At 33.5% G+C, this 26,961-nt stretch overlaps 1 protein-coding gene across 1 annotated transcript in view; it reads left to right on the forward strand.

The window, feature by feature from the left end:
• The window catches only part of LOC115453010 (neuroendocrine convertase 2), a gene marked incomplete at its 5' end in the record, with an annotated part of 48,660 nt that overhangs the window by 14,519 nt on the left and 7,180 nt on the right, over positions 1-26,961 (forward strand). The window contains 3 exon segments of the mRNA XM_037438332.1: positions 5,997-6,073; positions 9,673-9,761; positions 21,576-21,751. Coding sequence (XP_037294229.1) covers positions 5,997-6,073; positions 9,673-9,761; positions 21,576-21,751 — 342 coding nt within the window.

Consider the following 26,961-nt stretch of genomic DNA (forward strand, 5'->3'; position numbering starts at 1 on the left):
TTATTAGGAACAACCAGCTGTACACGAAAATTGTATTGAATAAAAAATTATAATTGTTTCATGGCCTACAATTTTTGTAGGGAACATCTTTCTCTAAGCTCAATATTAACAATATTAATAAAATATTAATTAATAAAATATTAATTAAACAATAGCTTTAATACCTTAACTCGTAGAATTACCCCAAAAATTACCATAAAAAATACCCTGCTGATTCAGTTTTACCCTAAATCTAGGGTAAATAATCCTAATCTGGCATTATTGAATCACTGTTCAAATGACAAGACTTGTCAAGTTGCTTTATCCACGTATGACGTCACACGAGACGAAATGACATAATGTAGCGTTTGCGCGGGAATTATAGCTATTTAACATTTAGGCATGGTTTTATGTACTTTTTAAGCTTTATTTGTGCAAAATACTATTTTTCTTGGCTATTTATATCCACAATGATCAATTTAAAACACCTTCTGAAAATTTGTCCGGTCCCCTATTTGTTCTTTTTAATTGAAATTGTTTTTTAGGAGTAGCCAATATTTAAATAATATTAACAGTAGGGATAATAGAAAAGCGACTCAACTTATGATTATAATTATTTTCTTTCTTAACATTATTACTTGAAAATACGTTTTAATGCGCGCTAAGTCTAAACAGACAATTGCCCGTTGATATAACGTCAGATCTATTTCATCACGCCCTAAATCTATCATCATAATAAACAGAATAAGAATCGCCGTCTTAATATTTTTTTCCAGAAATTATCTATTTATTTTAAATCTTATTTAAAGGCAGTTTTGTCATAGTGCGCATATGTTGCCCTCGTTTGTCGAAATTACATGTTTATTTCTATTCTGTTTGGACTGCTTATAATAAACTTAATTCACATAGTTTTTAAAGTCTATTTTAGACAAAGATTTGTAGTAATCAGGAATTAAGCGTAGAAATCAGGGTGACTAGAAAAGTATAATTACCATAATATGTCAGCTGCAGCATCGTGTAGTCCGTGTATACAACTCGTCAGCAACTTACAATCAGACAGAGAAACACATTTTATTTTTTATTTTCTACCATTTTATGGGGGTTATTTTAATACACCTTATATTCGGTGGTCGCTATCCGGGCAGGTACTAATATCCTATCACGTATCCTATTTTTGGCTATGGTTGCAACGGTAGAGGTTAAGAGAGTTTTTAGGAATTAGCCAAAGCCGACAACTGTCAGCCAGCCCATTGATCACTTATCGATAATAAATCAAATAAATGTGTAAAAACATCACATGCGGTAAATTTTTCTTGATATTATTCCATTTTGCATATGTATTTATTAGAGTCGTTTTAATCGTAATAATTGTAATTTGTATTGGAATTGTCTCGTCTGTTAATTAATCTTCATTCAAATGTCCATTAAAACGGGATTTGCAGTAATTACGTTTCGGAATTTAATTACGATTCGAGCCAAATGTTTGTTACTTTAGACAAAATGATATTTTTGTATACAACAAATTGTTAGTTGATTGATTCGATGCTTTTAATTTCCCTTTTATACTGTATCTAATTTCTGATCGGCAACCGTAGGCACGCAGTGGTGACACGCGACAATAATTCAGGCACGCTAATATAATTAATTTATAATTTATTCCAACAAAAAAAAAAAGCGGCGATAGCCTAGTTGGCAGTGGAACGACTGCTGAGACGAACGTCCGCAGGTTCAAAAGCCAAGGGCCTCACCTCTGACTTTTCTTAAGTTATGTGTGTGTTCTTTGTGAATTATCGCTTGTTTTAAAGATGAAGGACAACATCGTGAGGAAACCTGCGTACCTAAGAAGTTCTCCATAATAATTTCGAAGGAATGTGAAGTCTACCGGCCCGCACTAGGGCAGCGTGGTGGATTAAGGCCTAATGCCTCTCAGGAGTAGACCCGTGCCCAGCAGTGGTAAGCTAAGGTTGGCCATGGTCGGCACGGTACAGTCATATCATAACTTTTTTCATAAATAATAAAAAATAAAGATTTACCATCCCTAGTTTATTGTTTTACATACATTTTGTACACCAGGAGCTCAAACCACGACGCCTTACTACAATTGTTAAAGCTAATTGTAAAAAAAAAATTAATAATATAGGAATTATATATCCGAGCAATAAGTCTGCAGCAAAGGATGTGTCATTCCCATACACATTTTTGTTTTTTTATTCGCGTTAACGATTGTAAAAAGGCGTCTTGGCTACGACCCCAGGAGTTCCTCAGTTTGTTTTTTTACTAAAATATTTTATAAGGGTTTTCCTAACACGGTTTTGTAGGGGCTAGATGTATTAGAAAAGTTAACATCACGCAAGCATTCGATCGTAAAATCTGGAAGTGAACTCTAATAATATTTGTCAAATGGGTCGATCTCAGATTGCAATGGGTTTTATCTAATCTTATCGGATATTTTAAGCGATTTATTTTATAAAAGAAACCATCATTTAATGAGCGTTATAAATATAGAAGTGAATTAATTTACTTATTTAAAATGTTTTGTCGTAAAAATCATGGATTAAAATTTTCTTTTTTTTAAATAAACATATTTATTCGTTTGCATAATGTTATGCAAAGTTGCTTATCAATTGTATGTTTAACAATCAACATTTTATCCGGCTTTAAGTTGCAACTATCGACACAATTCATAAAACTCCGCCATCAATAGTTGCATGTGCCGATAAAAGTTTCCCGTGCTTTGCATTAATCCGCTTACATTAAGCCTTATAGAGGTGTATTGTTGATACGTTGGTTTTAACACATGCTATATTAATGTGTACTATCGCGGTTATTTTTAATAAAAACTCTCGTGTTTAATTTATTTACTCCTACGTTACATTAAGATAATTAGAAGCACACACTTGAGACCAAGGGCCGAAAGCAAGAGCAGGAACTCTTTTTTTGCAAACGTCAGTTGTCATACTTGACAGCTGACATATGTCAACCTGACATTTGCAGGAAAGCCACACTCAAAACACTGTTGTACCAAAACACACGAGTACTCATCGCACATATGAAATTGGCAGAATTGTCGACATCGCCACTAATTGCCATAATAAAAAATAACAAAACATTGCTACATCATGCCTATATGATGTAGCAGTAGTTTGTTATTTTTTTTACACGTGTGTTTTGGTACAACAGTGTTTTGAGCTCAGAACAAGAACAAGCATAGAAGGAATCTAAATTACCCTAATATACTTATCCTTTTTTTTCAAATAGGCCAAAACCGTTGAAAAGAACGACACAAATATTATGTTGCTAAGGTCGGCTTGCGTATACTTTAAAATTATCAAATGGTTACCTTTGGTCATCTTTACGATGCCGAATTAAAAAACAAATAAAATGTCAAATGTTCCAACTTGCCAACCTCAAAACAATGTCACAAACGCGCCCACACAATTTAGTTACGTTATACTTCAGCGCGTGCTTTTCAAAAGCGGCTACATGTTTTGTAATATTTTTGTTGTTAATTTTAATAAATACACAGTGCGGTTTAAGTATAATATAGCCCTACGAAAAAGCAATGGCCTGCGTTATTGTGGGGTGTAATTCTCATTCTTCTCGTAAAGAAAATGAAACTGAAATCATCAACTTCCATCGGTGAGTAAACAAAAAACCTGATATATTTGCTTAAACCCTGTACATCAGTGTAAAAAGTATTATTAATTAATCTTTATTATGCTGTAGTCATATTATAATCTGCTGTTGGCCATTCGATACAGTAATTATTAAGTATTTTTCATTTTACCAATTTACGTAGACGTGTTCAATAGTGTTGTGCTGCATATTCTGTCGATAACATAGATGTTAGTATATTGTAGTTTACTATTTTGCATAAATTGCCTTTTACTTTCAATATACGGTGGTGTAGTGGTAAAAGCCACTTGGAAACCGTGCGCAAAGGCTGGGGGTTGAGGAAACTATCTGATTTTCATAGTGTGTTCCATACAATGTGTTTCATTGCAGATTCCCCACAGATGATGCTATGAGGCAAAAATGGATCGTTGCCATAGCTCGTCCTAATTGGCATTAAAAAAAACAGCACCGTGTTTGCTCTAAGCATTTCGACAAAGTTTTATTAACATTGAAATAAGTTATCAAACATATGTGACATGAATATAATTTTACTGTCCCATTTTAGTAGCTTCTGTCAAATCACACCTCTTAATCCCTAAGAAAGTCAGAAAAGAACAGAAGGCGTACTGGCTTTCTCCTAGACGAAATTCCCGCCGATTTCTTGTTTGTTACTTACAGCGGTTTCCATTCCTTCCGAAATTTCTAACATTTTCTTAATTTAATAATCTAAATGCTAAACCATTTTTGTGTGAATGACGTTTCGGAAGGCATGGAAACTGCTGTAAATAGCAAATGAAAATTGGATAAAATTTAGCTCGAAGAAAGCCTGTAGTTCTATAGTTTATTGTAATTTAACAGCTTCTTAACGAGTGCTTTTGTATACCCAGACCTCATTCGGTACTTGAATACCAAATTAGGGTTTTGATATCTTTTTTTTAACCTTTATCTAAAATAGCATTTTGCAACGGTTTGTAGTTGATTGACCGAAAAGTGTTTATTTTAGCAGGTCTGTGAATTTACCATAGCCGATAGGCAAAGTATCTATCGATATCGATAAGATGTCAGAAGGGATCGCAACTCAATTAAATTTCTTGCTGTCAAAGACAGAGTACACTCAAATGTCATAGTGTTACTTCTATGCTTGTCATTGTTCTGAAGTTTTGAGTGTGGCTTTCCTGCAAATGTCAGGTTGACGTTGACGTGTTCCACCTATGTAATTTTTTGTATTTACCTATTTTTATCTGCGATACCGTATGTTTCTTTTCTTCATATAACTAAAAGTGACATGATTTTGGTTCTAAACAGATGAAAATTATGCTTTTCCATAAACAATAAACTAGTCGTATTGATTTTTTTATTTACGAATTCACGTCTATATGCTTAAAGGAGTAGACGGAACTAGTTTGTATCTACGTTCATATAATTTCTTTTCGTCCCAATATATGATGAAATACGTACTTAGCGTTCTATCATGTGTTTACTGTTCTTGCTATTATTATCGAATCAATATTAAACATCAAATTAAAATATCAAATTATAGTCATCGTATAAAATTCGTCCGTATATTATGTTTTTACTTCCTAATAAAAATAATTATCATTTAAACTCTTTATTGAAAACAAATACCGCCATTTTATACGTTTGTTCATAAAACTCAGCACCGTCCATACACTGTGTACAAATAAAAACAAGTTAATTTATGCGTAAACATACGTAAACAAATTTCAACATGTTTAAACTTTGCTAACATTTTTGCTATGTGTTTATTTTGCGTCGTTCCTGTTTTAATTGGAATCCTCATATTCCGTAAAGATTTGCAAATAATTTTATACAGACTTTTGGTATTTAATAAATGGATGATTAGGTATATTAATTTATGTAGATAACAAATTTAGAAACGTATACAGTTAGTGTACTTAATTTACGTATATTTTCAGAAACATTCTCACAAGAAATGTTCTATTATATAGTCTCTAACTCTATCGTATCGTATCGTATCGTATCAGCCTATAATGTCCCAATGTTGGGAAAAGGCCTCCCGCAGATCCTTCCGTGAATCACGATCCTGCGCTATAATAAACCAGCTATTTTTAAGTGATTCCCATCGTCACGCCATCTCTTCTTTGGTCTACCTCGACGCCTTCCAGCAGTATCGATAGCAATCCTAGCCCAAAACTTGTCAGGCATACGACAGACGTGACCAGCCCAGTTCCATTTAAGTTTAGCGCCTTTTGAACTAATTAGCTATTTGAGTTTCGGAGCGCAATTCGGTTTTTCGAACGCGATAACTCTAACGTTACGAATTTTTTTATATCAAATTTCTTTAGGTTTCTGAACGGTTTAACAATTCTCTCTTTCAAAATTATGTTATCTCAGTTATTAACTCTTGAATCTTGTTACAGAACGCGGAGGCTTCCTATGACTTCAGCAGCAACGATCCGTTCCCCTATCCGAGATATACGGACGATTGGTTCAATAGGTTTGTATTGATTGATTATTTTGTTCATATTTTAGAGACAATTATATCTTCGTACATATTATTATAATCTTAGGTAAATAAGTTTATGAAAGAACCTAAATAAATTATAATGATTAGGTACCTATTTATTTATTTATTTCACTTCATAGATATTATCATGTCAAGGCAGACTTAATGCCATAGGTATTCTCTACTAGTTAATCTGAGGTGGGGCGGAGATAAAAATATAGTAGGCGCCTATACATAAAAGATAGTACCTATAAAAGTAAAAGATAAATAAATATATACCATAGATAAAATTATTTATATAAACATGTCTATGATAAATATATAATTACAAATATAAAGACCTAGATCGTAAAATAATTTATACGCTCACAGTCTCGAGTGGTACAAACTTTTAATTAAAAAGTTGCCGCGCGTGTGCACTTGTATGGATTTGACAGCCTTAGTTTAGGCCGTTGGACGACGCACTTGCCCTCAGTTCAGTCCGCAACCTTGGCTCAAGGTACACATATGATCTGATCTTTATTAATCCAGATTTTACCCAACCAATCAGACATCATACTACATCAATTGAACTGATGTTAGATTGACTGTGAAAGAATAAATAGCATTAGATTGTAGTGTTAATTGATTTTGAATATTATTTAAATAAAGTCAATGTCGATAAAAGTTTGAAAGTAAAAAATTCTATGCGCTGCGCTCCGCCATTTATGCACCGGCCCAAATGCTTATTCTTACATTATCACATGTATACTAATCGTCTCACTAATAGTTATTCAGTGTTTTGTCTTACTTTGTTGAGTGATATTTACAATCAGAAGAAGCGAGACAAAAAAGATTGTATAAAAACAGACGTTATCAGTGTTTGTTAGTAACGCCCTAAGATTATATATAAAATAAAAACTACTATTAAAAAATCTCTATAACACAACACATTCTAATGAAAACCCTAATAATAGGCGAATAAGCACTAGCAAACTCTCAAAAGAAACACTTTTCCTTAGCGTTTATTTAAATAAGACAGGACCAAGAAAATCTTTATCGCGCAACAAAAGACAATATTATCTCATGACTATTGTTGTTTCCACAAAGTCTTATTCAGTTCGTATTAATGTCAGATTCACGAGATTATACCGCGGAGGGCAAGTGTTGGGCGGCTGGGCCTTGACTTTCTACGTAGTTATCTACATTTGTATCATTGCCATCTCCAGTATTTTGTTCGTAGTAATGTCTGATAACTTTTAATTTTATTTCTAAATAGTCATCTCCTTTGCTTTGCTTCTGCAATTGTATCTTTGTTATCTTTAGAAGTTATTTTTTGTTTTTTATTTTCGACAACTTATCTTATCGCGTTTCGAAATCATCTTATGCATAAACGCTTAATTAATTAATATACAAAGACATCAATATTTTCAGATGTAGTCTGTATTATTTTAGGAAAGAAAAATATTCCCAATAGAGAAAATGATAAAAATAACTCCAATACAGATTTATTGAAACGTAAACTGATTTATTTAACGTATTTATGTTAAAGCTAGCGATTTCTCGTATTATAAAATAAAGGCACACTCATTCCTTTTATCGTCGAAGGGTTAGGTAGTGGCGCAACTGGTGCACCCACATTCCACCGTACGAATACTGTCCCACAATGTATTAAGGGGCGAACCTATCCCCATATCTGTTACAAATTCCAGACTCCAGGCTGATACTGAGTAGAAAAACTCAACATCACTGCTCGACCCTGGGATTGAACCCAAAACCTCAGCACTACCGTCGTTGTGTAATACAACTACGCCATCGAGGCAGTCATAAATTAAACCTAAAAGTCATCTGTTTTATTCCATTCACTTACTAAGGGTATATTTTATACCACAAAATTCCACAAAAACTTTACAGATTAAAGATACTTCCTTAGCACTCCTTAAAGTTTCTCACTTAATGGAGTTTCCAGTGTTGATTAAAACTTGTCCACTGATAGATTGAACATTTCACATTCTTAAGCCCAAAACTTAATTGGAAAGTGTTGTGTTTTTAATTACAGTCCGACAGTTTGACGTTTCATTTTGTATTTTTCCTTTTGCGGCGTGTATCTAATTCCTTTGTCACTGAAGTTTAATTAAAAGTATTTACTCTTGCGCGACGCTTTACCGCAACCATGGACGTGAGTAAAAATTAAGTACCTACTGCGGTTATTTTTCTTTGTTAGCTATTATGGTTTGTAATTACGAATAGTCAAGATTTATATACTCGCACTTAAAGTTTGTTTTAGACTTAATAGTTACAATTTCTTTTCAACCGCACGAAGTTCTACAGTCGTGTTATGTGTGCACAGCAATTAGTAATTAGGCTGCGTAACCACGGCGATTGTCTACAACTTGAACAATTGTAAGGCAGTTAGTAAAATATTATTCTGTAGTCGTGGTGGTATTGAGTTTCGAGAGCTATGACTTGAGACAAGTATCAATTGACGTCTAAGAAAGTCAAAACAATGACGCGCAAACAAGCAAATCCATCCTATTATTCTCATCATTAGAGTTATTTATTTTGAGCTCACGCAAGGTCAGTAAAACTTTCCAAAACTGAAGTTAATAATCAAACCCAAGTATCAAACATTTCAATTCCACATCTGCAAACATAAAACCAGAATGTATGCCATTAGCGGACAAAAGCTGCTCCATATTTAGTTTTCATTTGACCTATTCGATGCGCATTTGTTTGAACAAAGAGATTTGTCCCGCTGTGTATTTTGTTCGAAGCATAAATAATATGTTTGTGGAAACCATTATAATATTCACAAAGATTCTATTTTATTTTGCCACAAAGGAATAATATAGTGCTATAAAAAGTATATTCCTTTGGTAGGTCCTTATATTTTTATCTAAAGATTAAGGTCGTGTGGGAAGAACTTTATTTATTCTAAGTGTGTCCTAAAAACCCAAAGAGGTCAGTCATTTGTACCTATACTATCTATAGTAAAAACTATTATAATAAATAAACACGAATCGTATATTTTAGTATAATGTTATGTTAGTGTTTTCCAATTTTTTCCGTAATACTCATTGCCTTGTTTGTTTGTAATCTTTTTTTAAAAGCGAATATTGAAAATGAGTATGTGATGATGAATAAATCCTTCCTAGCCAAATTTCGGCCACGGTGGCTTTTCTCAATGGAGATCAGCCAGGTACGCAGCAGATATTATAGTGCACAAGTGTGTGCACAATACGCAGGTGAACTCTCTGTTCCTTCACCCGCATAGTTCGGAGAGACGGCAATTAGATAGGACCGGAGAGACATTAGGCATATAAGCAACGTTTACGAGGCACGGGGGTATCACATCGCCAACTTTCTGACGCCGAGTTGCGATTGAGCAATTTTCAAGGTGGAAAAACCCAGTCACTATTACCGCGACGCGTTGCGTTACATGCTTTTTACGGACCGGTAAAAATAACGTGTGGAATAGAGAATAAAGGCCCGTGTCCAGTCTACTCTGTAAATGCATTAAACTAGATACAATTAAGCGACTCTTCAACCTACAAATATATATAGATATATACTATAGCTACTATGCTACAAAGTTTGTATTTTATCAACAGTCACGGGACGAGATGCGCGGGAGAAGTGGCAGCGGCGAGAGACAACGGCGTGTGCGGCGTGGGCGTCGCGTACCACTCCAAAGTTGCTGGTAACTTGCTTATCTGATAGTTAACACAACTAATAACATACTACCATTTAAAATTAAACTATTTTACGGATTTTATCGCGGTTTTAATATTTTACTTTTCTCCCAAAAGGCCGAGAGGTGTAAAAGAGAAAGTTAAATATTAAAACCGCAATAAAATCCGTAAAATAGTTTAATTTTAAATGTCTAACATTCGCGTAAACATAAGAAAACTACCTACCAACATAAGTATGTGTGATATTATAAATAGATATAACCATGGGTATACCCAAGGGAATGGTGATAAGTTAAAATAGGTGGTATTTGCCAGTTTAAATTATTTTTTTTATGACGTATATTAATTAGTAACGACGTGTATCTTTTGGAGTTAAGACCTCGATTAATTCCCTTGAGCCATTTTGTTATTATGGTGAAAGAAAATAGAAGGAAATGGTACCAGTAAAACTTTTTTTTATAATAATTTTAATCGAAGTATATTATAGTAGTATAGTATAGCTTCAAGTAGAATTAGAAGTGTTGAAGTGTATGTGGAAGCCTGTCTTTAGAATTGATCTACTTTATAAGAATGATTACAGTTTTTACCAAATGTATATGTAAAGCTGAAGAGTTTGGTTTTTTCAACGTGTTAAACTCAGGAACTACTAAACCGACTTCGATTTTTTTTATTAATAGGAACTAAGGGGCTACATTATTCCTGAGTGATATAGGCTAATTTTCTTTGACTTTTATCACGAAAAAACATTATCACGCGTGCGGAGTCGCGAACAAAAGCTAGTTTTAGATATACAGCCAACCACCACATTTAAACGTATTCAGCTACTGCAATCGCTTCGCAAAAGATAATACTAACTACAGACACTTCAAATTTTAATAAACAAAACGCAGTTTTAATATTCCGTACAATTCATAAACCCGAGGCGAGAGACGATGTGACGAGAAGCCACCTGCCGGCCAGAGATTTCATTCGCTCGACGTTCATTCATCATTTTTATGTCGTTTATTATGTCACCGAGGTCGCTGAAAGGTCAAAGTTAAGGTAAACGGGAGTGGCTGTTGTGTTTCAGAAGGCTTGTTGATATTAAGCGTTAATCAGTGTTTATTTTCATGTTATTTTGCTTATTTAAATATTGTTTTGATTAGTGTATATAATTTAACGCCATAACCAGTCTGTTGGTATACGTATGTAAGTATATAAAATATAAGTATATAATTAAAATATCTATGAATTCCTGTAAATAATAACTGTGAAGTGTGAGCTTACATTTATATGTTCCTCAAAGAATTGATATAAACAGATAATATTTTTAAATTTACTTAATTAACAAGTTTGTTAAGATAATGCATTAGACGTTGTCAACTGGTTGTGAAGAAATATTACACTGTTATGAAATATACTTGCTGAAATAGTTTTATAGACTTACCTTGGCGGTTTGTATACTGCTTTGAGCCCTGGGTTCGAATCCCGGGTCGGGCAAAGCGATATTGGGTTTTTCTGCTCAGTATTAGCATAAAGTCTGGAATTAATGTCCTATATGGTGATAGGCTTGCTCCCTATCACATAATGGGGCGGAATACTTCGACGAATAGTGAGTGCATCAGTTGCGTTTCCGCCTACATCTTCGGGAATAACATGGGTGTATGTATATTTCATAGAAGTGTAGCCCTAGGTTGACAACGTCCGAAAACTTAATAGACGTTAAAATAAGCACCACAAAATAAATCTGTAGATATCTGAACGGAATAAACAAACACATAAAAGTATTTTTGTCACATTTCAAACACAATATCTGGTGAAGTTTTCAATGAACTTATTGCGCAACATGGCCGCGGGGTGCAGGTGAACGACATCGCGATCCGTACACGAGCGGGTCCAAGTTCACAGTCTTTGAATAAATACATTCTTAAGGTTTTTGAAGTTGAAGTTTGAAATTATGATTCGTTTGTTTTACGAATGGTGTAGTTTGCACGTGGATTATCAGAATTTTCTTAAAAGATGATGGGTTGTTCAACTTACCAAGCATTCTAAATATAAATAGCTATGAACATGGCTACTAGATATGTTCTTGTCAAAATCTACATTCTAATTTATTATTTGGTTATGAATCCATGTTATTTACTTTAACATTAAAACTGTTATAGGGCGTTACATGATCTGACACCAGCTCAATTAGTCAAAAGATCGTCTAGTAGTTTACTAAAGGCATGAGGTTTAATCAGAATCGGATCAAATTTAAAAGTATCTATCAGTGGCGAAAGGTCCATAATATAACCCGATTTCTGCCGGCTTCCCTTTTGTAATTTATATAAAATCTAATTATCTTTGACGATTTACAAACCGCATTTATGTATATTAGCAGTACCTATATGTTATGTTGGGTTTCTTTTCGGAAAATTTCACCCTTCGCCGCTGGTAACTAGCCAATTAGTAAATTTAGAATTCCTTAATCTTTCGCCATTGCTTTTATTAAATAAAAGCAAGTAAATAAGTCGTGTCAGGGCAGGTCCCTTTGGTGATCACTCCCGCTCCGTCGAACCGTATGATTACCACATTTTTGTGTGTTATCCATGTCAACTCTGCTTTGTTCATTTTTCAGATTCCAAATAAATTAAGATAGCCTATCTGCATATTAAAATTAATTTTATTTTTAGTGTTCGTAATATTTTTGTTTCAAGTTTTAATCGAATATTAGAAGTTCTATCAAATTAATTGTGTCTATATTATTATTCAATTAGGTTTTTTAAATTTTCTCTTTAAAATTTTGTAATGAGTTTATCACTCAATTTTCTTTTTTACTTTTCAAATTTAAACAATTAATAGTAATAATATAATCATAAAATATATAAGAGCTCCTTCGTTACATCTATGTATTGTTTAATAATAATAACACTATTATATGTATATTGCCCACGACTGAGCACGGGCCTCCTCTACTACTGAGAAGTTTTAGGCCCTAGTCTATCAAGTTCTCGTACTGCCGGTTAGCAGACTTCACATACCCTTGAAATTCTTATGGAGAATTCTCATGTAGGTTTCGAACGTTTTCCTTCACCGTTAAAGCGAATGATAATTGATAAACGATACACACATAACATCGAAAATTCAGAGGTGTGTTTCCTGGGTTTTGAACCTTCGGACATTGTTTCAGCAGACCGTTTCATTGCCTAGTACGTTATTATGCTTAGATATTGATCAACTTAAAATTGCCTATTGCTACTAACTGTCTCGACAAAATCACGCTTAAAGCCCTCATAGTTGTTATTAATATAGCATATTAAACATTTCTTTAAAGGATTTAAAACAGAAAAAGACACGTTGTTGAACAAATATTCTTGTATGGAAAGAATATTTATGAAAACAAGCCGTACTGATAATGCTCTCGGAATCTGTGCCATAAGAGATAATCCGCAAAGGTCAACATTAATCATAAAATAAACGTCCATTTTTATAGCTCCATAAAGGATGTGTCACACTCCACATCCATTATACATGCCTCTACGACGGGAATCATGTCTAAGGACCAGCGCAGACGCTATCAAATTGTTGCTCTGAACACTGCCTACTCAAAAATGGCAGTCACTGTTTCTCAAACATGTGTCAGTTTATAATAATGTTCTTTTTCTCAGCAATTTAGCAGCGTTTGCGCGGTGCGTTATTTCTTGTTTAAAGGGCTCTTAGAGAAGATTTTTATAGGCCTTTGCGAAGTTAACGTCGCATCATGTTTTAAAGATGATATATTTTATATTCGCAATTTTTTCACGATACTGAAGTATTAGGTTACCGTTTTATTTCTCGGCTCGGGCAATTTCTTTGGGCACGTTTTATATTGGGGTGTGATTAAGTTGAAGAGTGCAGTATTTTTTTGCTAAGTAACGATATGCATTGTCCTGTTAGCAAATAGCAGTAAGTAAGGACGATTTTGGTTTGAAGGGCATTTTGTAGTTATGTTATGTTATGTTACCATAGGTATATTTACAAGGGATAATAAGTCTTTATATATAAGGGCGAGCGGCTTGTTCCACTCATTATGGGTTTAAAAATGAAATTTATATAATAAAGACTTTCATCAATAGTCTATATATCAGCGCTACAATTTGCCTTTATCAGTCACTTAGTATTAACAAACATTAAATGACTTTAATTAGGAATTCTACATTTGAAACGAAGGGTAGAAGTGACCTTGTGTCCGACCTATGAAGCAATTTATCATATCATGAGACCTCAACTGACTTTAAGAGCGATAGTTATATTTCTACAGTAAACGGCACAAGTCCTGAGCACGGATGAACAGTCGCGGGGGCGAGCACTTGTATATACGAGTTGGACTAAAATGTAAAGAGTCGTATGCCAAATGTAAGCCAATAGACAACGAGCAGCGACTAAGGAGATGCGCGAAACACCGACGCGAAGGACATCACACTGACCAATCATAAGTGTGCTCACGACTCACGCCTCTATCCGTACCTAATGTCTTTACGCGTAGTTATCAGTGACCAGGGGTGAAATTTTTTAAAACGTAACCTAAGGAAAAAAATATAGCCTTAGATAACATATCACGGCCAATTTAACAGAAAACAAAAACTAAGACAATCGTAAATAAAATTAAATGGGAAGCCGGTAGGAATCGGGTTGTATAGATGCTTCGTCAAGTTTTAACGTCATTTATTCTATACAATTATAATTTTTATCCCATAGATCATAAAGTACTGAAGGCCGTAATGTCTGAGTAGAAGTTAGATGGTGCATGAAACGGCAAAGCCCGAGATCGAGTTCCAGATGATTAACTCTTAAAGGCTATCTCCTTTGAGGATTTGAACGCTGATTCGGCGAGATATATTGTTACGGCTCTTTATTATACGATTCTCGACACTTCATTAGTCTGTTTACTGTCGAAGTGAAGAAGATTTTAAGTTCTATTTTTGTTTTATTGGTCTTTGAAAAAAAAAAATTTAAAATGTGAGTTATTTTTTTGTTTTTGGTTTTATAAACTGATTTTTATTCATTATTTATTTTCCAGTTGAAAATTGTTGAATATTTTTTTGGTGATAACTTAGGAGCTCATGCTTAATAGCTGAGTAGCGTCGTAATTTCACAACGCTGCACGAATTTATTGGAGACAAAACCTTCTTTGTTTGTGCTACTGGATATCCGAATTCTTAAGTTTTATGCCAAACTACAACGACAAGAGAGTTCACAGTTTTAAAATACCCTGACAAAACTCGAATCCTTTGTTTTTAAAAACCGACTATACTTACTCATTATTAAAGTCCATTATAAAATGTTATTTAATTTTACTAACAAGTACAATTCTGAGTCCTTTGTTCAGATCTAGATTCAATTAATGCAAACTGTTTGCCTTAATCGAAATCAATGACCCGATAATAGAATAAAATTAATATGTTAATTACAAATCCAGCCCAATAAAGATTGATTGAACCTTTGCTAAGCGAACAAACAGGGTGACGAAGTTTGCTTTTGTTATAACCTGTATCGTATTTCGATACGCGCGGATATTGTATGAACAATGTGTTTGTTTACAATAAATACATGCGCGTGAAGCTTGTACGAGTAATGAATTACTTAATTGGCTCAGTTGTAATCCCGTTTGGCTTTGTTAATTAAGTTTACGTAGTTTAGTAATACGCTTTTATCTACATGAAAGCGTTTAAATAATTGATGAGAGTAATGTGTGAAATAACTAAAATGTCTGGCTATTGGGGAACAAATGGTATTGTTATTATACAAAATATATAATTTAATACATAAATAAATTATTTAGGAACATAGATATTGTAATTTTGAACGAATGGTTTTTATATTTTTGTAGGTGGTATTTTGAAGATATAAACTTAGTAGAGTAGGCTATAAGGTGCCAATCATTTCATGCTTTGAAAAAAATCGCTATCAGTAATCTTCTTAACCGAATTACATATTATGGTACTGCATTACGTTCTAATTTTTTTTATGACACTTTATATAGTTACAAAGCGTATAAAGGCGGACTTAATACTGTAACATATTCTACCAGTCCACTATTAGGTGCTGCAAGGACTAAAGAAGATAGGTGTAAGCAACGAGAGAAGTTAGTGTAAAAAAATAAAAAAGTACTAATAAGTTAAAATTGTAAGTTCGTAGATTTCAGACTACGATACTGCATACTGCCTGCAGAAACACAGCCCTATTTCTAGTCAAATCACAAACGAAAACATACAGCCCTATACAGACTATAGAAAGACTCGCAAACAAGAAATCAACCAGAATCACACACATGTTATAACATCCAATCTCAAAACAAATACGAATCAACACTACGAGAGGTTATGACACGTAATTACGGGACGTCTCTAGGGATTTTCCGAAATCACTGGCTGCGTAATTTTCCAATATACGACTTGTCCGCTCTAGGGTTACCGCGTATATCATGAAGTCTCTAGGGTTGTCATATCGAATATGTTTGCGAACGTCCATCCAGACATGTAGGTCATTGAGGTGCGTGTCCACATTTCAAAGTTATTTGATACTTACATGTCGATTTTGAGGCCGTGAATAGTTTACGCTTGCAAAAAACCCAATGACTTAATAACAGCTGTTTTGGTCCACTTAAATATTCGCTTTGTTAGCCCTGTAATATTCACTTAGTTCGCCATATAAGTATAAAGTTTTTTTTTAATAATTACTGGTTAGTGCATTAATATGTAATATAGTTAAACAGTAATAAAACTTATTGATAAGGGAGCATACGGAAGTTCGTCCCGCATTTTTTTGTACGATAGTGAAAATTATATATAAACAGAAGGTTTAACGTACTTTTAAATAAAGCGATACTAATTTTTTATTGTAGAGTTTTCGAAAAATCATATATTTTCATGTTTACTTTAAGGTTTATTTATTTATTATTTGGAATTTGATGTATTTTGAAGGTTATTTTTGAACTAATGTAGGCTGTCGTTAGGGATTGGCAATATGGTAATTATTTATATCGATGATCAACGCTAATTTTACTCGCCTTAATGCCAATACTACTCTAAGAGAATTCGTCGCAGCGGTAACATCACACTTCGGTCGGAAATACACTCACGTGCACGCCGTATTCGCACAAAACTATCAAATTTAAAAAAAGGAAACCCAGGATTTTTTATAAGATCATTCGTTATTCATGAACGATTTTGGCACATGTTCGCAGCGGTAAAGACGAGTATGTGGTTTCATTTATTATGCAATTTAAAAATGACCCCTGTATACTTGAGGACTCAAACCCAGAGACCGACTAAAGTGAAGTTTAATATGCACACGAGGCCTCCAGTTAATTTACTTGAGTCTTAATTTCGGCTCTTGATCAACGACAAAATTGTAAGCTGAAGTTTAATGAGCCTGTGAATTATCTTGGCTTCGTGTTTATTTATATAAGAAAGGTACATACATAGGCTCAAGCTTTTATCCTTTCTGTATAAGCACAGGTATAAATAAGACACTTTTCTTAAGCGCATTCTGTAGATAGCAGACCGTCTCATCTCAGGTTTAAATATCGGTATCAGTGGCGCAGGGTGCATATAATCAAATGGAGTCCCGGGCTTGGCGACTGCAGGCACCTGAAGGAAAGTAGGGGACGGGATATCTGAGGGAAGGAAGTGTAGGGGATGGAAAGGAAATTTCTTGGATTAGAGGAGAGGAGAAGGCCAGGAAAAGTTCTCGAGTCTCCGTAGACTATATTGCGAATTGGCTGCTGGAATTTGTACCTTATATAGTGACAGGCTCGCTTCCATCACATTACAGGACCGTACTTGGCGAAAAAGTGGCTATCCTGGTTTTGCGCCTGTGCCAACCCTTCGGGGATATAGGCGAGGTGTTGGTGTGCTTTGCAGTCGTATCAAGTATACCCTGTAATATTTCATAGTTTGTTAGACTTATGTAAATTTGTCTTTAGAACGGGCTGATCCAGGAACGCAAGTCGTCGGGACGAATTACTACATAAAGTTATTTCATAGTTATGCGACAGTCACTGTCGAACATCTTTGACTTAGTCATCATAACACCGACTCAAAATATCAATCATATTATGTAATGTTAGACCCCGGCCGAAATCGTTACGTCATAAATAACAATATCTGTGAAAGACTATCTCCCACATCATTCCGAATAAGTGTATTATAAGGAATAATGAAAGGGAACGATATCGAAAGCACCTGCGAAATACGTAAATAGAAAGACTGGACAGAAATAGAATAAACGCACATTAGAATTATTGTGAGCATGTACGTTAGTTTTTGTGAAACCCTTTTATAGGGCTCTCAGAACCTAAGGGAATTGTGGGGATTGTTATCAATAAGTGGCACAGAAGGGTGAAGTGCTTACCGTTTGACATTCCAGAGACAATAGGGTAAAGTCTAGTGATGTGCCCGTTGAAAAAAATATTTTATAAAATTAGCGTGGAAATTTCGTAGTCTACATACTCTTCGGATGTTAACAACAACAACTAAATAAAACATAACAGTGGCGAAGGGTGAAATTTGTCAAATGGTAACCCGTGGCAAAAAAAACGCGTAAGTTGACATATCGAGGCCAATTTTGCAAAAAAATAAAAACTAAGACAAACGTTAATTAACTTAAAAGAGAAGCCGGTGGGAATCGGTTGTTCGGACGCTTCGCCACTGAAACATACAGTGTAGACTCAGTTAATCAGACTAATAGTTGTAAGTCAATCGAATAATCTAACATCTGGATAGTTAAATGTAAGAAAAGCGTTTATTCATACGAATTTATTGTTAGCTAGTTTTGCTAGCTGATCCAACCACGTGAATGACCATTTCCGAGACAAAAAAGTAGGTAATAGCACTGAAGGGCATTGTTTCAAATCAGTGAAAGAATTATCTTAATCGGTTAAGAAGTTTTGAGTTTTATACAAAGTTTCATCCCATCGCAGCTCGCGCTCGGCAATCTGGATAATCGCGAATCCGGATAACTGAAGTCCAGATAATTGAGTCTCCGTTATATTCCTAATTTCCATTGTTTTCCTATAAGGTCGTTATTTCTACGGCAATAGCCATCAATAGCTTGTTTCCTTAGCTTCCGCTATACCTAGAATTCTATATTTTGAATTGCTTCAGCGTAGCAGAAGGTATTAGCAATAGAATACAACATGAATTTACTAATTCAAAGTAACAGTTTAACCAAAAACCACTTTTAATGTTAGTTTCTAAAAACATTTATGCAAATTTGAACACATCTGACATTCATTATGATATAAATAGAGTTAATTTTCCTCTGGACGTAAATTCTATAGACATTACGACCTATTCATGTTTAATTAAGTGAGTTTTGCAGTTTGTATTTGGAGCACGTGCGTAAAAGAAAATTCAATGAATGTCGTATCACATATTTCTAGTGCTAAGTGGATTTTTCCCATTTATATTTACAATAGCATTTGCTCGCGGCTCTGCCTGTGTGAAAAATACCCGGTAAAAGACCCACTTTATATTTTTCTGGTATAAAAGTAGCCTATAGTATTTAGGAATAATGTGGCTTCGTGTGGTGGGAAAATAATCAAAATTGGTTTAGTAGTTCGTAAGATTAGCGGATTCACACAAATATACATACTCTTAAGCTATTTTTAGAGATTCAAATATTTTACGGGATCAAATAATTTAAACTTAACTGTAAATGTAAGTATTGGGTCTCCATAGATGGTTACAAAAGCAGATAGGTGAATTCAATAATTAGAAATTTTGTGATAGTGTTGAATTTTGTAATTTGTGTCAGTGAATGTGAATGGTTCCTTAATCATCATAATATCTTAATCATAGAGTTTCGAGTTATATTGTATTTTAATTAAACATTCAATTCACTATTGATCTTGATTGGAGTTAGATCTCTTTCACTTCATAATTATTAAACTATAATTAACCACCAAATCATTATACAGTTAAAACAATGATTATTAATAACGAAGTATAAATACAAACACGTCTATTTTTATCGTATCGATATGCGTATTACATCTCTAGCACACATAGAAAACATATACACGTGTGTCGTGTAGGTACGTTTGACGCATACGATCGGGGATTTTGCGGCTTCGCGGGCTGATTGGTGGCTTTACGATGTCGGCTTTGATGTTTCGCACAATTTAACTCTAACAATATACTTACTGATAACGGTTTTTCGTCGAAAACGGATATTGGTTAAAGTTCGTGGCAATCGACAGCATTGTAAACCATATTTATTAAATATAATAAAACTATGAAAAATAAAGTTTATTCATAAACAAGACCACTTCTGGACATCAACTTTACCAATTTTCATTTTTACAATTTTAAATTATGATAAGCTATACAAATTACTTGCCTAATAATCGCAAAAACAGTAACACTATCAAAGGTTATCAACAATAATGCATGAAACTCCACTGAGTACATTATTTAACTTTCGCAACACTAGACAATTACTATTTCAAGTTCTATCAGATCGTAATTGTTGAAATTTATACGGATATATCTTACAAACCGTTTTATTAAAACATAGTTCAACCTTTTTTAATTCTAATATATTACCATAGAGTAAACATAGGCCATAGACATGACGAAGGCAATAAGAACATTATACCACAAACTATCAATCTTACTTATAAACTTGTTTTAGCGTTAAGAGATGGTTAAGAATTGTTCAAATAGCTTGTCAAAAACATCACCAGTTCCTAGTTTAAACCTTATTAAGAGGCAAGATAGCGAGTTTTGACTTACAACTGATCGAGTAAATTTGTGTTTTAACTAAGCATGGCTTTACGAATAATTTATAAGTAAGACTGATTATGCTAAACATTCTTTCAATCGAAATCTCTTGACGCTATTCCAATACAGGTCACACAAACCATTATAGACATAAAGTAGAAACGCTCTAAGATGTCTATAGGTATATCTAGACGTTCACTCCCACAAATTGCCTCACCCTGTTATAATTCCATCGAAGCGCAGATAATGCACTGAATAAGGTCAGCAAGGTCGCTTCCGAGCAATCAGCTGGCTTTTTCAATTACCATAGAAATTGTATAGCCGGTAAAAATAATGGAAGAAAACCTCGCTGCGGCGTCGAACCAAAGAAATTGAATTGCCTTCCGACCAAGCCATTTCATTTTAAATCCACTTATTCCTTAAGGTTTGATCAGGTTTGGTTTTGATCATGCGCGTGTCCGCTATGATTTCGATTGAAAAAAAAAGAATATTTCTTTTCTATATTAATTAAATAAGAGCTACGATAGTAGGGTCGTAATTATAATTAAAACAAATCCACTTTGCAACATTCTTGATTATTAAGATTCTTTTAATTCAACTTATTAAACTTAAGTATGAAAATAAGCAACTTTTATATTAAGAACAGTCAAAAAACGACTTTACACACCACCATCTTACATTAAAGTTCAAAATAGACTATATTTATGGAGGTAAAAGCAACAATAAATAGAGGTAAATCGCTCGTACGCAACAGTCCGTCTGTGTAGGTATTTTTGTTTTCTACCGCTCAGAAGCAGTGTACCAGCTTTGTTGTCAACTGACTTGAAAGACATTGTATGCAGTTATATAGTGTCTATTGAAATAGATTGGAACGCAATGCAGCTGTACACTGCAATATTTTGTGCTTCAAAATGTTGTTACAGCTATTTATGACATACGTGACCACAGAACATAAGAATATATTAAACCCATTTATTTCCAATATGATAACGTTTTTTTCGCTATAATCTTCATTTTCAATGATCGGAACTGCTTTTCAGGTAAAGGCTACTTTATTTAACGAGCTTTGATTTTAAAATTTATTGTGCCTTCTAGGTATCAGAATGCTGGACCAGCCCTACATGACTGACCTGATCGAGGCTAACTCCATGGGCCACGAGCCCCATAAGATCCACATATACAGCGCGTCGTGGGGGCCCACGGACGATGGGCGGACGGTGGACGGACCCAGGAACGCTACTATGCGGGCCATAGTGAGAGGAGTTAATGAGGTAACTTATGAGAATTATTGTCAGAGTCTATTCCTGCCTCAAAGGCAATGTATCGATGTTTTATTGTATTGTGGACGTTTATGGTCAGCCCTGATCGCCACTATTCTATATCGATAGTTCGTGATACAGGTAATATTAGTCAGGTAGTAATCATTTTTTTTTCGTGATGTAGAACGCGTTATAACTACAACCACTGGGGTTGGAGTGGAAAGGTTTTGTTGTTCTTCAATGTCAACACACTGGGCTATAGCATCATGCAAGCGAGCACTGGATCGAGTTCCTAGCCCTATGGAGCATTCCCTGCAATATAAAAAAGTCAGATTAAATCTCGTAAAAAGATGATTAAAATATATAGATATGTTGACATAAAATATCAGTAGGTTAATAGATAACTTTTAATTATAATTTAAAATTGGCTTAGAATTGAATTAAAATTGACATAGATCACTATGTTATGTGTGAAGATACATTTACGTTGATTAATGAAAATAGTAAACGTTGTAAAGTATTTTTATGTTAAAACTTCATTAAATAGCAAAGTTTTGTAGTTATCGACCGTCCACGTTATAGGACCATGTCTGTAGCTAAGTACTTTTTAGCTCGTGTTTCAAAAATAAATGTATGAAACGTGGCATTGAAATATATTTATGTTCAAGAACAAATAAAATTATAATAAGTAGGACTTAAATAATTTATGACTATTAAAATATATATTCATTATAATTATTATTCATGGCTTTTGCGTGACATATTTTACTAAGTACGCCGTAAGCGGATATCTAAAATTAAACGTATTAAAATGTAAAAATAACATGATTTTAGAAAAGTCAGAGGTGTGTGCCCTTTGGATTTGAACCTGTGGACATTCGTCTTGGCAGTCCGTTCCACACCCAACTAGGCTATCACCGCTTAAAATGTACATGAACATAATGAGTGTAGATAAGTTAATATTATCTTGATTTTATTAGAGTGCTCGGGAAGATTAGGGATATATAAAGTTGGGAGTGGGATGAGTTAGATAATTGCTATTAAAGAGTTCGTATGGGCAAAATTTCTGCATATTAAACTAATGGAGCGTAATGATTTTGGTAAACCCATATTAAAGTTATTTAATATGTTTTCAGTTTCCACTATCGTAATTGGTATACATATCACATTTGAACAGAGATAGAATGCAAAAGTTACAGCTAAATAAGGCATCGTGTAGATGTCACTTTTTTATATTTACACCGTTTTTATAAGGAAATGATATAATGCAGAATATAGTCGAACACAAATAAAATAAAGACTTGTAACTAATTATAAAAAGTTGTTTGTCGTATGATTATAAGGCTATACTATTATACTTTGCAAGGGACAATTAATTTTATAGTAGAATAGTGTTTCTTGGCATATTACAGCGTCTGCGCGCTATCTGAATACTTAAATAAATAATGTCGATGAATAAATTGAATTAGCAACTTGACGTCGACTTTTCAGTTTGCTCAGAGATGAAAAATAGCATTACCATTCTCAAAGACGACATAAGCCGATTTATTCATGCAACAAAACCTTGAGACTTTTCTATTTTATCCTAAAAATCTAATGGAAAAAAGGTAGATTTGGCAACTTAGTATAGAGCTATAAGTCATTTGTCTCCTTTCTTTTCAATATCAGTCAAAGCTTTTCAGATTGTCCGCTCAGCGAACCGTTTTTCATTTAGGCTTAAGCCGGGTACTGGAGTCTCTACCTGAGGTGATTTTGAGCCTTATCCCTCAAGAATTGGCTCTACAAAGAGATGCAAAACAAATATTTCTATAGTGACTTTAGTAGTTATCGTGTAGTTTATTAACCGAATGCAAAGATTGTTATTCATTCGTAGTATTATTTTTGTGTAGTGATAATTTTTGTGACCGATTTAAATGATTATTTTTGTGTTCGATTTTAAACTTGGAATAATCCTATTTTGATTTCATTGGTATAGAATTTTGGCCTAACAAGATGCAGAGAGAAGTGCAAAGTCAAATAGGACTATGGTGATTCTTTTGTAATGTATATAGTTTCAAGATGCTACCTTATTGAATAAATTGTTGTTAGAATTTGAACTTTGCACATGCGGAAGGGATCTTCTCAATATCGGAAAGGATTTTCCGGCTTTTTGTGTTAATGAGAGTAAAGTTTTAAAATACCATATTAAAATAAATAACTTCGAAGTTTCAAAACATAACTCCTCAAAATGAAATAGGACATGGATGATTCTTATTTGGTAATGGATTCCAATTAGATATGTTTTCTAAGTAATGTGACTCAAGAAACCATTACAATCCATAAAATAATTGAACTTCATACAGTCGTTTTAAGATTGCATTTATAAATGAAACTATATACTCGGCTTTAACTCTGTTAATATTGTACCGATAATCATCGATGAATAAAAAATATATTCGCCAATAAATCTCGGCTTTAGTTTTCAAATTTTTTGTTCAATAAGTTTTTGTTTCAACTACACAGGTTTTTGGAGTCGTTTTCGTTAAAAAGTTTTTATTAAAAGTTATTTGCACATTAAATATGTATAATAGCAAAACATTAAAACTTCCATATCAAGCAGAATGAGAAAGAAAGTTTCTTATTATCGAAGGATGTAAATTATTCATAAAAATATCCTCCATTTCATTTCGTATTTGTAATGAAAGGATCTACATTTAGCCTAACGTGTATTTTTAATATTTGGTTTGTTTGATTTTCCCATATCGTTGAAAGCACGTTTGCTCCAAATGCAAACACAATGAGGGTTTATAGGTCAGCCATTTTTAGCATATCATACATGCTACGTACAAAAGGTAAATAGGAGATGTTGATTGGTCTGTTCGTTTTGACGTAAAATATTTAATTAACATTTTTTTTTGGAAATGTAACATGTAACATAAGTAAATATGTAGCATATGGAGTAAACGAAAGTGGGAACAATGAATTAACTGCAGAAGATTGTTTTTTCGTATTTTAATAATAAAAATACTAGACACAACCGAAAGATGCAGATGAGAGACAACTTTTTTGAGATTTTTTAACCTGCCTACTAAAATATATAGACTGTCTCAGTGGCGTAGTTGTACTGAATGCGCGGTACGGAAGTGCGGTCTTGGGTTCGAATCCCGGATCAGGCAGAGTGATATTTGGGTTTTTCTGTTCAGTATTAGCCTGGAGTCTCGAATTTGTGCTCGCCCTCTATCACATTATGGGACGGAACACACTTGACGAAAAGTGGGTGCCCTGGTTACGCCTCTGCTTACCTCTTCGGGGATAAATGCGTGATGTGTGTTTGTTTTGTTTTCTAATAACATCTTTATAATACGTCATCATGCGGATACGATATTCACTATTATGACGCTTACTTAAAAAAATCTTATGATTTAAAACGCCACACTTTTATAACTTAAAAATCCTTGAACGATAGACAAAGTAACGTGCTTAGTAACGACAGATCAATGGATTGAGCCCTAAAAATTATTTAGCTCAACGCAAAACTCTGCATTGCAGGCTCTCTAATCTAAGCATACATTTAAGGCGCACAAGTAACCTATGGGAAACTGTATATATTTACAAATAATGTCATTAAAAAACAATTTATTTGCCTTTTTAAAACTTTCTCTGTAGAGATTTCGAGGGTGTTTGAAGTCTACCAATTCGCACTAGGCCAGCGTGATGGACTATGGCCTAATCCCTCTCAGTAGTAGGAGGCCCGTGCAGCAGTAGGACAGTATATAATACAGGGCTAATTTTATTATTTTGAATCTTTGAAACTACCAAAATATATCTTATTGAATTGTCTATCTAATAATGTTGGCAAATTGAAATGTCATGAACTTTACGAGAAAATGCATAGAATCAACAATTTTAGTAACATTTTTATTATGAAATTCTTCAAATCATAGCCACATAATAAAAAAAATAAACGGCCCTACTTTAAGGAGGTTACAAATTGAATTAAGTCCATACGTTTACTATAAATACAGGTAAAAAAAATCCCTCTTCAAGTAAATGCTATATTTTTTATCATTCCGCATCGTTAAAGTTTTCTCAATACAAAAACAAAGTTGTGAATTTTTGGCGAAAGAATTTCCTTTGTCATTGATATAAAGGCGCCTATTGTACTTTTAACAAGCTGTATTTGACGTAATATTTTCTTTCTAAAAGCCGAGGTATTTTAAGCGTGGAATTAAAATATGTCTCGCTTTTCTCGGCTGAAAACATATGCTTGAATAATGTTTTGTGATATTGTTGGGTTTAAAATTATATTACATCTATATTAGTATTGGTATTTTATATGTATATGCTTAAGGTTTTTCATTCGTCATTGAAGTTTTTTATTACTATTTGATACTTTATATCAAACGATTATGATTAAGTTGACTGTTGTGTATTTAAAGTTAGTTGCTATTCACGGTTCTGTCCGCGATTAAATCATTTTTAGTATATAAGTCCGTTTCGGAATAAAAAATATATTATTTTAGCATTCAAAGAATTTTTAGAATAAATATTACCAGAGATCGAATCGTTAAAAAAAAGTTTGAAATTCTTACAAACTATATATTTATAACTATATATTTATTTTTATCATAGAACATCTAGAAAAAACGCGCCATGCGCCTATCATCGCGAAAAGATTGTCATTTTCAGTGTCAATACTGCATTAAAAAATCAACACACATAGTCAAACCGTATTGATTCAATAAATGCACACATATATAAATCTTCTACGCTATCAATTATATGCACACTAATATGATTCCATAAACGTGTGTATGTTAATTTCATCTTATACTATTATATAAAGAAAAATCATACAAGATACATTTATATATAATATTGTTTAGATATTTGTATACATATATATAATATTATATTATTATTATATCTCTAAGAAAGATGATTAAATTAGTACATTATTGTTACGTATATAATTTATGTAATTACTAATTAGTCTGAGAGCCTAATTTAATTAGCACTCTGTCAAGTTAGTATTTATCTGGGATTAGCTTAGATAATGGCCTAGATTAGATCTTACTCAGGGTAGAATATATCTAAGGGTAATTATCACGTAACACACATTTCTAACATACGACATATCTATCTATAATGTCGGAATTAATATTTGATTTAAAACTAGAACAATAAAATAGGAATTTATTTACCTAGCCCCGTCATTTTTTGGTTTTTAAAGCCTATATTTA

The sequence above is a fragment of the Manduca sexta genome, chromosome 13 (assembly GCF_014839805.1).
Source record: "Manduca sexta isolate Smith_Timp_Sample1 chromosome 13, JHU_Msex_v1.0, whole genome shotgun sequence".
Lineage (NCBI taxonomy): Eukaryota > Metazoa > Arthropoda > Insecta > Lepidoptera > Sphingidae > Manduca > Manduca sexta.